The sequence below is a fragment of the Nelumbo nucifera genome, chromosome 6 (assembly GCF_055504915.1).
Source record: "Nelumbo nucifera cultivar China Antique chromosome 6, China Antique-T2T, whole genome shotgun sequence".
In the NCBI taxonomy this organism is placed as follows: Eukaryota; Viridiplantae; Streptophyta; class Magnoliopsida; order Proteales; family Nelumbonaceae; genus Nelumbo; species Nelumbo nucifera.
In genome coordinates, this window is record NC_142654.1 from 48,883,745 (window position 1) to 48,899,214 (window position 15,470).

Here is a 15,470-nt window from a genome sequence, read left to right on the forward strand (position 1 = left end):
ATTCCCAGAAGTGGGTGGAGGCCATGAGAGCTGAGATGGACTCAATGAAGACCAATGGAGTCTAGACTCTAGTAGATCCGCCCTTCGGGGTAAAAGCAATTGGTTGCAAATGGATCTATAAGAGGAAGAAGGGCCCCGATGGTAGGGTTGAGACCTACAAAGCTCGTCTGGTTGTGAAAGGGTACACTCAGAAAGAGGGCATCGATTATGAGGAAACCTTTTCGCCTGTGGCCATGGTTAAATCCATTAGAATCTTGCTAGCTGTAGCAGCATACCATGACTATGAGATTTGGAAAATGGATGTCAAAACTGCGTTCCTGAATGGAGATCTTACTTAAGATATCTATATGTAGCAACCACAAGGCTTCATTGCTGCTGGTCAGGAACACATGGTATGTAAACTTAACAGATCCATTTATGGACTTAAGCAAACTTCTAGAAGTTGGAACATCCATTTTGACTCTGCTGTCAAATCGTTTGACTTCAAGCAGAATCCGGATGAGCCCTGTGTTTACAGGAAGTTCAGTGAGGATAAGGTTACTTTCTTGGTTTTGTATGTAGATGACATTCTACTCATTGGGAATGATGTAGGAATGTTAACTACGGTGAAAGTATGGCTTTCGCAGCAATTCTCCATGAAAGATCTTGGAGAAGCCTCCTATATACTAGGTCTTCGACTCTATAGAGATAGATCAAAGCGGATAATAGGATTATCCCAATCTGCTTACATTGACAAAATAGTCAAAAGATACAGCATGGAGAACTCCAAGAAAGGAAATGTTCCTTTCAGGCATGGAGTCACTCTCTCCAAGAAGATGTCTCCCAAGACTTCTGAGGAGATTGAGGGCATGAAGGACGTTCCTATGCCTCTGCCGTAGGGAGCATCATGTATGCCATGCTGTGCACTCGCCCTGACATTGCTCAGGCAGTGAGTGTGGTAAGTCGATTCCAAGCCAACCCAGGGCAGGAGCACTGGACCGCTGTGAAAAATATACTCAAATACCTACGAAGGACGAAAGAGTTTTGTCTAGTATTCGATGGTAGTTCACTACAGATCCAAGGGTATACTGATGCCGATTTCCAGTCGGATCTAGATGATAGAAAGTCTACATCTTGATATATTTTTGCGATAGGATCGTGTGTTGTTTGCTGCAAGCGAGGCTGCCAAAGAAGCCGTGTGGATGAAGAAGTCCGTTCACGAGTTAGGAGTAGTTCCGTCCAGCACATCACCCATCTCGTTGTTGTGCGACAACAGTGGAGCAATTGCTCAAGCTAAGGAGCCACGAGCCCACTCGAAGTCAAAGCACATCGAGAGGAAGTACCACGTACTACGGGAGATTGTTGGTAGAGGGGACGTCCTGATTTAGAAGGTAGCGTCAGCGGAAAATGTAGCAGACCCATTGATGAAGCCACTATCACAGAAAGTGTTTAAGAAACACGTGGAAAGCATGGGACTCCGGCTTGTACCAGATTGGACCTAAGTGCAAGTGGGAGATGTTAGACAGTCTTTGTATGCCCTTAGCTCCAATCAGAATGATGTACTTTTAACATTTATTGTAAATGAGTAAAGTGCATATTTGATTCATGTTCTTGTGGTTTGTTTCTGTGTTATACCCTTAAACTGAACACTTAATGAGACTCGTGTTAGTTTATAATGTTCATAGCCGGTGGGTCGGTCTGGGGAGACCTATCCTAATAAGGCTGACATTGATGTGCCACCAAGTCGATTGGGGTGGCCTGTCTCAACCGCTAGGGTGAGACCCAAGGCACATGCAGTGTGGGATTAATTGAATCTTTGAATCGGACCAAATTTTCAGTATTTCCCTGGACCTTGGAGATTAATGGGCAAAACTGGAAAGTTACACCTAACCCCTAGACTCGATTATAATACTGCATCAGGTGTCGGATTGGGCTGTCTTTGGTGTACCAATCAGTGAGATCCTTAGCGGGGGTCAAAACCTAGGTATGTTGGGATAGTCTGAGAATTCATCTGAGTGGGTGATCATAGTGACAGGATCAGCCCCTTTGTCGGACAAAGGTAATGATCGGGGATGCACTCTCTCTGATGGAAACCAAGACTGCCAGCAATCGATTTCAATCGTTGAGATTTGTTTTGCAAAATATATTTTATATGAGATATAAAAGTATATATATTACGATTTCTAAAATGTTTGCAAAAGGTTTTAATTCCCGGGATCCATATTTGCAGAGAGTGCAACACTGCTCCTTGTAGCCGAGGGAGAGGTTCTCTCTTGTCGGGCAGTGTTTGACCATTATGGGCTGAGAGGTCAAGTGTAAGGCCACTGAGGTTAATGCCTGATGGGCTAATCTTGCATCTGCCCACAGTCCCTGGGTTTTATAAGGTGGCTTGGCCCAGGGACCCCTTAATGTAAGTGTTGGAACCAATAGAAGCCCATGTGATGGGTTTTAGGGGGTGCACTGTCCACAACAGTGTATTTGGCCAGGCCTTGTAACAAAGGCTGGGCCGAACCCATGTGGCTGATGTGTAGATCAATGCTTGGGTCCCACGCCATACAAAGAAGCCCAACTGGGCAGCAGTTTGGAAGCAGTTTTGAGCACATGGACTTGTTGGGCCTGAAGCCCATTTCGAACTAGCCCCTTTTAATTACTTAAATAGAGGGGGCAGATCTGGGATTAAATCAGCAGATAGGATAGAGTCCTACCTATCCACTCAGAGAGACCTGATCTGAATTTAGATCTGGAAACCTCCTGATAAGATCAGGAGAAGGCTAATCTAATCTATAGATAAGATAAGGGTCTTATCCTTATCACTTAAAGAGAGTCCAAATTCAGATAATGATATGAATTAGGAAACTCCTGATAGGATCAGGAGCTGATCTTTTTAAGCCTATAAAAGCAGGAGGGGGTGAACCATCAAAACTATCCTAGAAATTCCAGAGATACTAGTTCTCGAATTACAGAGAGAATAATACACAGTGTGACTGCGCCTTCTCCCTGTGATCCCTTCCTGCCATCGCCATACTGTCAGTTCGTTCTCCAACATTGTAGGAGTGGTCAAGATTGGATCTTGACATCAGTCTTTGCTGAAAGGCTGATAGGAAGTTGTGCTCACTGCCTCTGTTGGATTCTTGCTGAAGAATTCGGTTCGTGGAACGGACCCTGCTGATTCTGCTCCTCCATCCACTGTGTCATCTTCAGTGGGAGCAGTCTTTGGTGATCTTCTTTGGGTGTGAACACCTCCATTGAGAGATATTATTTCTTTGTATCAGGTATATCCCTCTCCTACTGTTTCGTTTCAAATCTGGTTCGATTCATGGTTCAAGATTGATCATTGAAAAATATTATTTTTCTAAAATAGGGAATATGATTCCCAGTTGAATGGAAAGAAATTTTTGAAATTCGCCCACCCTATTCCACAACTTGTGGGCGTCCTTGTGATGGATCTCTCATCCCTTCATTAGCTTCTGTCCAGCCTTCTGGAAGTGTGCCATCCTGGAGGTATTGGGTGATGGTATCCATCCAAGATGGGTCGTGCTGTACTGGGTGGATGAGGAGGGCCATTAGTGTGATGCTTGGCTGGGCCAGAGTGTCCATCCGCACTGTGGAGTCTAGGTTGGTTTTTGATGAACTAGATAGCTTCAGTAATGCATCGGCTCGGATGTTCTCAACTCGGGGGATCTGCTGAATGCTGAACTGCTCGATACTTTGGATGATCTCCTATACCTTTTGTAAGTAGCTCGCCATCGTGGGTGTTCGCGTCTCGAACTGACCATGTATCTAATTGACAACTAGCAGAGAGTCGTTGAGGGCTTCATACTCAACTTCGTCGTTGGAAGCTTGGAACTCAAATCTGAGGGCGTGCTCCAGTATTGTGTTATCTAGGCCAAGGAGGATGAGGACAGCCCCACTACCTTGTTTGTTTGATGAATCGTCCACATGGAGAGTCCATATGGCTCTGGGGCCGGGTCTTGTGTGGTGAAGGTACACTTTGTGATGAAGTCGGCAAGGGACTGGGCTTTGATTGTGGGCCAAGGTGCGTAGTCGATGTCAAATTCGCTCAATTCTACGCTCTATTTGATTAGGTGGCCAGATGCTTCCAACCTCTAGAGTACTTGCTTGAGGGGCTGGCCAATAAGTACCCGGATGCTGTGAGCTTGGAAGTATGGTCTGAGCTTTCTTGCCAAGGTGACTAGCGCCAAGGCCATTTTCTCCAGGTTAGAGCATCGGGTCTCTGTGCCACCAAGCACCTTGCTGGTGTAGTAGATTGGCCTCTGTACCCGGTCTTCCTCCTTGACCAGTACCAAGCTGACAACCTTGTCCCCGACCGAGAGGTAGAGCAACAACTCATCCCCCGGGCTCGGTTTGGTGGAGAGGCAGCAAGCTCAGGTACTGCTTAAGATCTTGAAAGAACCATTCACATTCTTCAGTCCATTGGAATTCCTTTGATCACTTGAGGGCTTTGAAGAAAGGCAGGCACCGGTCTGCGGATTTGGACACGAATCTGCTGAGGGCGACTATTCTGCCGGTGAGGCACTACACTTCCTTGTGCGTCTAGGGTGATTGCATGTCGATGATGGCTTGTATTTCTTTTTTTTTGGGTTGGCTTCAATTCCCCTCTGTGTCACCATAAACCCCAAGAATTTGTCAGAGCTGACCCCGAAGGTGCATTTGGTTGGGTTCAACTTCATCCTATATTTCTTGAGGGTGCTGAAGACTTCCTTAAGGTCGTCTAGGTGATGCTCGACCTTCTTGCTTTTCACGATCATGTCATCCACGTATGCTTCTACATTTCGGCCGAGCTGATCCTTAAAGACCTCGTTCACCATCTGTTGATAGGTAGCACCGGCGTTCTTGAGGTCGAAAGGCATCACCATGTAGCAATATAATCCACGGTCGGTGATGAAGGCTGTTTTCTCCTGGTCGTCTCGGTGCATCTGGATTTGATTGTATCCTGAGAAAGCATCCATAAAGCTCTGGAGTTTGTGTCCTATCGTTGCGTTGCCAAACTGGTCGATCCTCGATAAGGGAAAGCTGTCCTTGGGACAGGCTTTTTTTAGGTCGATGAAGTCAATGCATATTCTCCATTTCCCATTGGCCTTTTTCACCATCACCACGTTGGCCAACTAGTAGGGGTATTTTACTTCCTGAATGAAGCCGGCATCGAGCAATTTCTTGACCTCATCGGTGATCACTTGCCACCATTCTACGGCAAAGCTTCTCTTCTTTTGCCTAATGGGTCGGTAGCACGGGTTGGCGTTCAAGCAGTGGGTGATGACCTCAGGGTCGATCCCCTACATATCTATCACCGACCAAGCGAACACGTCAGCATGATCCTTCAGTAGTTGTACTAGGTCTTCCCAAAGGCAGTTGTTCAGGCGAGAGCTGACCTAGACCGTTCTCTCGGGGTCTTCTTCATTGAGTAACACCTGGATGAGGTCTTCGACAGGTTGGTCACACTACGTCTTCACGTCATCCCGCAGGTCATAGGCTTCAGCCATTAGCGTCTCTACGGCAGGGCGTGGTCCTCGGCAAGAAAGCAGGTAGCATTGCCGTATAGTCCTCTGGTCTCCATGTTTCACCCCTATGCCGTATTAGGTTGGAAATTTCATGGTGAGGTGGAAGGTGGAAACCGAGGCCTATAGAGAATTGAGTGTCGGCCTGTCGAGGATGGCGTTGTAGGATGAGGAGCAACAAACTATAAAGAAATCCACCATGGTCGTTGCAGTGATGTCGCCATCTCCGATCAAAAGGGGGAGGGTTATCCTCCTAGTCAACATGAGAGACTCCCCGGAGAAACCCATCAGAGGAGTGTTGACGGGGGTGAGGTGGTCCTTGTCGATGCCGAGCTTCTCGAATGCTTCTTCAAAGAGGACATCGACGCAGCTACCTGTGTCAACCAGAATGCGCCACACTTCGAAGTTGGCAACCTTGGTTGTGATCACCAAGGCATCATTGTGTGGGGTTTGGACCCCTTGGAGGTCGTCATCGGTGAAGGTGACCGGGTCGTCTTGCCTCTTCTTCTGTCCCTGGTTGTCGATCTCGCACAAATGCGTGTACTTCTTACGCCCTAAGCTGCTTTCTCCTCTCGCGACAATCCCTCCTGATATCACATGAATCACGCTAGCGGGAGGAGCTCGGGGTGGTGGCCGAACATTTTCTATGCGCGACTCCTCTTGTGCTGGCTTCTCGCTCTTGTCGACGAATCCACCGAGGTACCCGTGCTTGATCAGGTCCTCGATGTGGTTGTCGAGGTCGATGCAATTGTCCGTGTCATGGCTGTGGTCCCTATGGAACTCGCAATAGTTGTTGTGGTTCCTCTGTTTCCCTGTGTCTTCATCTTTTTAGGTCATCAGACATAATTGTGGTCGTGAATCTACATCAGAATGTTAGACCGCGGTGTGTTCAATGGCGTGAAGTTCCGATAGGTTAGCAGGGGCGTCCATGGTCTGCGGTCGAGCCGGCGATCCTACCTCTTATGATCCCAATCCGATCTCTCTGCCTTCCGCTCCTTTGTGTCCCTCATCTTCTTGTCGAGCCTTTCTTCCTCATCCCGTAGTTGTGCCTGGGCTTCTTCCACGTTGATGTACTTCTAGGCATGGCCCATCAGCACGACTAGTGTCTAAGGAGGGTTTTTTCTTCCTTTGCCATACTTGCATGAGGCTGGCCAAAGTTTTCTAGTGTTTTTGGCTCACTGTGAACTACGTCAGGAACTGGGTCTCCAACTGCTCCCATGATGTTATGGAGCGTGGGGGAAGGGAGGAATACTTGGTCAAGTCTCGGCCCTTAAGGAGAGCCACGAGAGCTTTACACATTAGGCCCTCGGATGATCCATGCAACGTCATCTAAGCCTTCAGTGCTTCAATATAGTCGCCAGGGTCGGTATTTCCATCGTACTTGTCAAACTGAGGTGCCCGCCACCCCGCAGGACATATCTCGTCCACTATCTCTTGGACGAAGGGCGGCTCTCTAATGGGCTGAACTATCAGCTACACTTATTGGTCTATAAGTGGTGTCGTGCTTCTCTAAACTTGGCTGTGCTCCAACTCCATCAAACATTGTCGGAGCTCCCGAATCTCGGCGTCCCTATTGTTTGGGGCCGTGGTGTGCGTAGCCCTCTCCTTCTTGGGCTGTGCAGGGTGGTCTTTTAACTAGACTCGACAATGGAGACCACATGGGGCAGCATCCGCTTGTCGAGCCTTTCTTTCCTGAGGATCCGTGTAGTCTAATGCATCCTGCTACGGTTGTCAGGTTCATGAGAGCAAGCGGAGGAGATAAACTTTCTTTTCGTATGTTGCCTTTCTTGATGGGACCGCGCTCCCTTATTGTCCGACTGGCGCATTTTGGGGTCCTCGAGGCGAGGATCGTCCTTCGTACATGTCGGGGCGAGAGGGGGGATGGTCTGGTTGGGTGGTGCCATGGACCCTAGTGTCAACATCATCTCAAAGATCTTGTCGACCTTTTCTTGCATTGCCTGGAATTGCACAGGGTCGACCGCAGCTAGAGGCTGTTGAGTTTCTTGGTGTGGGGAGCTGCGGTGGCGAGATCCCAAGATGGGGATCAACCTATTGATCTTTCGAAATGGTTTCTAGGCATCTTGATCGCTTTCTTGATTGCCTACTGAGAGAGATATTTCAAGAAAGGATTTTTGTGTGTTTCCCACAGACGATGCCAATCTAATGCTGCTCGATCCAAGATGGTGCACGAACTGAGGTTATAGTCAAATAGTCCTTGCCAACAAGGTGGAGCCGAGGTGGAAGGACGAAGCCACGCTTCAAGACCTGTGATCAAGAAAGGATGTCAGAGGCCCGAGGAGTTATCTTCGGGTAGGCACTCCGACGCTCAAGTCAGTAGAAGGTGGTGGATGATCGAGCTGAGCAATGAGGGTGCTAGTCCGAGCAAGGTAACAGTATGGGTGCTAGAAGTTGAAATCCCTTACCTTGAGTGGGGCATACCTTTTTATAGCCGAATGTCCGTGTCCTGATCAGATTAGGCTTCTAGGGCTGTTGGGATGAGGTTAACCACCGAGGTCTTTGGGATAGAGTCCTAATACCCAGCGGAGTCATCACCATCCCTCTCCTGTTCTTGGCCATTCTTATCCACATGACGTGGAGTTGACGTGGCTGAGATGATAAGGTGGAGGCTACGGAAGTAGCGCAGCGCTGTCATGGCCACAGAGTCGGTGTATGCCGCGGAGCTGGTAGGGCGGTGCCGATGTGGCTGAGGTAACTGGGTGGCCACGTGGCATTTAAGGCCAGCTCAACCATGACCCAAACAAATTCAATTACAAGAAACAATCTCAATTACTTGAAATGCAACAACATGATTCACATCAAGAACATGCTCAACAACAAAATGTTGATGCAAAATGCAATGAAAAATCTTCTAATCAAAGTGCTTCACAATCAACTATAGAACCAAAGCCCTCACATTATAAGCAAACTAGAGGGCCAATATATCGTATGGACATTTACAATATGAAAGGCTCTAAATTTATTCCTACTAATGGTTTTAATCAAACTGTAGATCAAGTAGGGGACGCCATAGCACATTTTATTAGAATCATTACAAGAAATTAAAACATTACATCTATTGAGTTAGAAAGTTGAAAACAAGTATAACATGAATGTAAGAGCCATACATGGGAATGTAACAAGGTATTATGCGACAGGTTATCTTTCTTATATTCTCTTTTGAAGTAGGGGGCGCCATAGCACATTTTATTAGTATCATTACAAGAAATTAAAACATTACATCTACTGATTTAGAAAGTTGGAAACAAATGTCACATGAATGTAAGAGCCATACATGGGAATGTATCAAGGTATTATGTGATAAGTTATCTTTCTTATATTCTCTTTTCATTTGTTATTATGTATTTCATTGAATATAATATTGATTTATATTTTTCATATTTCATATAGAGAAAGACTAATTGGGTTTAAAAATATTTGAATATGAAGTAAAAATAATGAAAGAACACTTTAAAGAAGCAACATTATAAGCCTAATATTCCATTAATAGAACAATTGGTGCCTTAAACTAATTGGGTTAACAAGAAGCAATGGGTGAGTTTGTTGCTTATGTGGGAATATGATAATTTAATGAATATAATACATACTAGCGGGGACCCATGCGATGCACAGGATTTGGTAAAAAAAGTGATATAAAATAATGCAGCAAAAAAAATAGACATCACTAATGTATTAGTGTAATTAATGTAAAAAATTAATAGACTTCATTAATGTAATTTCTATGCAGAAAAAAAAAACTACTTTAAACTCTCCACATTTTATAATAGTGTTGAACCATTTTGACTGCTTCTTCATTGTCATCAAACCTGTAATGTAAACAAATAAATATTAAATTAACTCATAGGAATAGTTCAACTATATCAATTATTATTAAATTTTATTTACCATGACCGAAGTAATTCTTCCTCTTTAGTAAAGGAATTGAAAGACAATCTTGTGGTCTTTACATTCGTTATACTTTGTCCTGTTGTCAAATTCTTTAATGTAAGAGGAAATTATATTATTTTTACTTTTAAATCTATCAAAATATAAAGTGACCTCTATAATGTATTGCTTTTAAGAAACTTCCAATAATAATTGTAAATTCTTCTTTTATTTCTATAGCATGTGATTCAATAACATCAACAAATCTATCCCATAAAGTGAACTTCATTGGAACCAATCTATCAAAAAAAAAACAAATATTCATATTTAAAATGATGTTAAATTAAATAATACTTATCAATATGCATGAACATATTACATCAACTGATTATTGGTCTAATAAAAGAATTTTTTTTTTCAAGTTTGAATACACGAAGGAAGTGTTGCCCAAATAAATAATTGCTCCAATAACATCTATAATAAATGAAAAAGTTATACCAAAGGCAAAACATACATTGTAATATGAACAAATGTATAAGATAAGAGCAAAATGAAATATACCTATAAAAACATTTTTGCCAACGTATTTCGCAATATGATCAAATGTAACAAAGTTATATTTATATAGAGGAATTTTTAGGCAATTCTTCAAACTATATATAATCTTTGTTTGTCGAGTGAAGTTCATTTTTATATTAGTTTGACTTACAGTATAATTAGTATCAGCACAATCAATTGCCAACTTCGAAATGCAATATACTATTTCATCATTTAATTCATTCCAAAACTTTACAATTTCTACACCAAACATTTTGACTTCAATGTCATCCCCCCTACAAATTGCAACATGATTTAATTTATTATTATTGTTCATGTAAATAAAATAAAACACTAAAATCTATTTTGCATAAAAAACTTACATGAGAATCAACAAATAACAATTTGCACACTTTTTGAATATTATTACCCCCTCCAAATGAATGAACATCAAACTTTGTGATAAGGCGATCTTTTAGGTCCCAATATTTTTTTGAAAATTTCATATTAGAAATTAAAGTTGGGTGAAATGTCATTCTGTTAAGATAATTAAATAAATAAGAAAATTTCAAATTGTCAGAGTAATCAAATTGAATTTGCATGAGTGAGAGAATTAAAGTTATAAATCAATATCCATTAAGACAAAAATCTTCATGAGGATATATATATAATTTGTAATACATTCAAAAAAGTGTTGCTAATTAACAAAACAATATTGTTCACTAATGCATTGTCTATTAGAAAAACAAAATGATGTGATATTTGCTAACTATATTGATGATTAGAATGAATTAAGTTGTGTTCAACTTCTTCAATCGCAACGATCATCATGGCCTCATTCTCGAAATCCACTAAATCCTGAAAATCATATGGTGTCTGCTCTACAGTGTATTGCAAGCCCATTTCTGATAATGGTGGTAGTAATGTAGAAACAAATGCATGGTAAAAAGTTTCTACTATCACTAAAAAACATTTTCTTCGCAATTGATCAAACAAGTCTTGTTTGGTGGTACAATGATTTAAGAGAGATGCCCCTTTTTCTTTCAGCCTTTGTTCGAACTCAATCCATAAGCTATTGATATCGCGCTCTTTTCCATCAATAGATCTGTTAATGCCAATAAATCATCTGGATTGCTGAGCGAGTATATATTATCAATTGCACCACTCCATTTTAGTCCAAAAATACTAATAATGGCATTAATTATAGATTGAGGAAGTATGTCAAAACCATAATCCCTTAATTTTGATGCAAGTTGGATTTTCTTTAAACAATGATCCTTCATTGGTGTGCCTTCAACCAACATTTCTTCATTAAATTCCCTCCTTAGTCTTCTAATCACAAATTGATGGCTGAATCTTCGGTAAACTTTAGGTAGAGGAGGCCTCATTCTAAAATTAAAAGAAAAAGTTATAATTGATAATTAACAAAGAAATAATGCACTAAAAGTACAACTTAAATAACTTAAGAAGACTATATATTTTTTTATTAAATATATGTATGACACCTGTTTTAGCAATATATCCTAGAAGACTTCATTATAAACAATATTTTGTATGAAATCATTAGGCTCACCACCTTTATTTTGTATTAAGATTTTCAATCCAGATGGAGAAGTTTGCCCTTAACTTTTATTAATACTCATAGCAAAAGCCAACCATAAAGGAAATCATCTCCGTTTTATCACAAATGGTCACTCTTTATCAGTGGGTGAAAGAGTAATCTTTGAAATAAATACAGTATACCCTACATTAGTCCTTGTAATTACTTTGGCTTCAATGACCTAATTCCCCATCTTTTGAAAAATTAATCGGATTCCATTACATAGGCCAATTAATGGATTCAAGTTTCATAAAATCATAATAGGGGCCCCAACTTTAAGCTCTAAACTATGATTTGGAAGTCCAAGAAAATTAAGGGAGTGTAACAATTCCAGAATATTCATATTTTGTTCATAATCATCACCATTTATTAGAACTCAGCTGTCAGCACTTAAGTATGTTTGTACATTTTCTGGCAGCTTTGTGAACATAATTGAGTTTATTTCATCAACATCAACATTTCTTGGGGCCAAAATACCATGATGTTGTAAATATGACCAATCAGTATATCTCTCCTCAAAGCATGGATATATCGTATCAAAAAGTTGTATTCCTCCATTATTGTTGTCAATAAGAAACTTTTTGGAATTTGTATCCAATTTGGCTCTTTATCTTAAACAAAAGATATAGTTGGCACCTTACCATCTCTAATCTGTAAAACCCATTCTACAAATTCTTGCAATTGTAGATGCTCTTCTTCTGTAATATTTAGAGACAGAATAAGCACGTTGGTTTTAAGCGTAAGAACTTGGATCTCAGAATCGTAGATGCAACAATTTGTTCTCTTCCACATTTCCTAATAACTGGAAAGATTTGGCGAAAATCACCTCCAAGAATAACCAATTTCCCTCCAAAAATTGTATCTTCTACAATTGCTGACATTCCTTTCATTATATCGCTAAAAGTTCTATCAACCGCTTCAAATGCATTCCTATTTGTCATAGGAGCTTCATCCCAAATAATTAAATCTGCCTTTTGGATCAATTTAGCTAAATCTATTTGTTAGTTGATTGAATAACATGATGATTTATGTAAATCTAAAGGGATCTTGAACTTTGAATGAGCTACCCTTCCTCCAGATAATAATAAAACAACAATTCCTGAAGAAGTAACTAATAGAATAATTTTATTCTTAGCCGTAAACTTGGCAATGATTGTTTTCCAATGGTAAGTTTCCTTGTCCCACCACTCCCTTAAACAAAAAATAGACCACCATTTTCATTGTTATATGCTTCCATTATCCTATCAAAAATTGATTTTTGATTTGCATTTAAGCCTTATTGCCATGTAGCAAAGTTTTGAGATTCCACCGTATCGTCATAATTCAATTCTTCACAAATTAACCTATTGCGCAATAGTTGAAAGTATTGATCGGATGGCATTGGCATGGATGGGAATTCTTTTAAAGACCTTCCATTTTTATTCAAAATATTTTCAATCTCATAAAGTGCCATGTCTTTCAACGTGGGTGCATCTAATTCTAATGTAAGATCACTAGTATGTCTTCTCATGGTTACTTAAAGATCATCTGCAAAGTCTTCCCAATGTTGTTTCCAAATCTCCAAAGGATTTATAACTTCACCAAACATTAAAAATCTCACAAAATAAATATCTTAATTGTGACCCTGATGCCCATAGTGATGCCTCAGATATTCCTTCATGCTATTCATTATCATCGTCAAGCAACCCTAAAGCCGAGTAAACCACCTTAAATGTTGCATACACAACACCATTAACTATGCTTAAACCCTCAAAACACATTGCTCCTTTTATTTTATGAAACAACATACACAAATAATACCTTTCACCTGAGTTTTCATGTGCATAATACATTTAGTTACTGTTTAAAAATAATCAATGTTAATTAGTGTTAATTTCTGTCAATTAAAAAATATATTATTTTTAACAAATAATGTATTTATTAATTACTATTAAATGTAATTAAAATACTGTTAACTATTCAAATAATTTAGTTATATTTTAAAATACTATAATTACAGTTTAAAATAAATATTGTGAATTATTAAAAATAAATACTGTTAATTATAAAAACTAAATATTGCAATTACATTTTAAAATAATTTAGTTGCATTTTCTGGTAATTATACTTGAAAAACAAATACTATGAATTATATTACTATTAATAAATAATTAGTGTTAACTAATTACTATTAATTAATGTTAAATGTAATTAAATGTAAATTTGTGCTATTTATAGCTTTAATTATAATTACTATTAATTACAGTTTAAAAATTATTTAGTTACTGTTTAAAAATAATTAGTGTTAATTACTATTAATTAAAAAATATATTATTTTAAACAAATAATGTATTTATTAACTACTATTACTTACTGTTAAATGTAATTGAATGTAATTTTAAGTTATTTATAGCTTAAATTATAATTACTGTGAATTATAGTTTAAAAATAATTACAATTAATTATATTACTGTTAATTAAGAAATACATTTTATAGTAATTCAGTAAATACTATAATTATTAAAATACTGTATTTATTGAAAAAATTATAATTACTATTAAATACAGTTAAAAAATAATTACTGTTAATTAATACTATATGATGCACCGCTAATTAAAATAATGTACAATAAATGTTGTTAATTATTTACAAATACTGTAATTAATAAAAATACTGTTAATTAATAAATACATTATTGTTAATTATATTATTGTTAATTGATAAATACAGTATTTTTTAATGCATCTATAGTAATTTATTAAAATACTGTAATTATCAAAAATAACTATTGTAATTATAATTACTACTAATTACAATAATTATTAAGAAAATAATTTAGTTACATTTTAAATATTATAATTCCTGTTAATTAATACTACCTTAAATTATAATTACTACTAATTACAATTTAAAAATAATCGAGTTACATTTTAAAAATAATTACTGTTAATTGATGTTAACTAATACTATTTTTTAATAAATATTGTTAATTGTTTAAAAATATTGTAATTAATAAGTACATTATTTTTCATAAATACTACTTGTTAATTAAAATACTATATTTATTAAGGATACTATTAATTAACAAAATACTGTATTTATAAAAATACTGTAATATTTAAAATACTGTTTATTATTATTATTGTTATTACGGTTATTATTACTATTATTATTATGTCAATTAATTAACAGTGTTAGTTATTAAAAATACTGTTATTATGAAAAATACTATTATTTAATAATGTTTTTTTCAATAAATACTGTAATTATTGTTTTATTGTATTTATTTAAAATACATTAATTTATGTAAATTATTATATTTTAAAAAATATATCGGTAATTTCTTGTCTAAAACTAATAAATGTAGTTTTATGCTATTTATAGCAAAAATTATAATTACTATGAATTATAATTTAAAATTAATTTAATTACAGGTTAACATTAAATACTATGAATTATATTACTGCTAATTAATTACTTGTGTTAATCAATTTCTATTAGTTACTGTTAAATGTATTTATCTGGTAATTAAATTTAATTTTATGCTATTTATAGCTTAAATTGTAATTAGTGTTAATTAGTGTTGATTACTGTTAGTACAATAATTATTAAAAAATAATTTAGTTACATTTTAAACATTATAATTACTATTAACTATTGTTAATTAATACTATCTTAAATTATAGTTACAGCTAATTACAATTTAAAACTAATTTAGTTACATTTTAAAAATAATTACTTTTAATTAATACTATTTTTAGTAAATATTTTTAATTATTTAAAAATATTATAATTAATAAATACATTATTTTTCATTAATAATGCTAGTTAATTAAAATATTGTATATATTGAGAATACTATTAATTAATAAAATACAGTAATAGTTAAAATATGGTTTATTATTATTATTATTATTATTATTATTATGTTAACTAATTAGTACTGTTAATTATGAAAAATACTATTAATTAATAA

The 15,470-nt window shown here is 37.4% G+C and overlaps 1 protein-coding gene across 1 annotated transcript; it reads right to left on the reverse strand.

Annotated features, from left to right (window-relative positions):
* Nucleotides 1–5,618: 5,618 nt before the first annotated feature.
* Nucleotides 5,619–12,404, reverse strand: LOC104613068 (uncharacterized). The gene is made up of 2 exons (XM_088890374.1): nucleotides 12,341–12,404; nucleotides 5,619–6,319 (listed from the first exon to the last, which is right to left on the reverse strand). The coding sequence occupies exons 1-2, from the start codon at nucleotides 12,402–12,404 to the stop codon at nucleotides 5,619–5,621; spliced, it is 765 nt and encodes a 254-aa protein (XP_088746500.1).
* Between the last annotated feature and the right edge of the window lie 3,066 nt (nucleotides 12,405–15,470).

What these genes read in the sequence shown, in the direction of transcription:
- LOC104613068 (XM_088890374.1), bottom strand. Translation starts at nt 12,404, where the DNA reads ATGAAAGGAATGTCAGCAATTGTAGAAGATACAATTTTTGGAGGGAAA. An exon ending in GAAATTGGTTATTCTTGGAG is followed by an intron (nt 6,320 to 12,340) that starts GTGATTTTCGCC and finishes TGACCTAAAAAG; the next exon opens with ATGAAGACACAGGGAAACAG.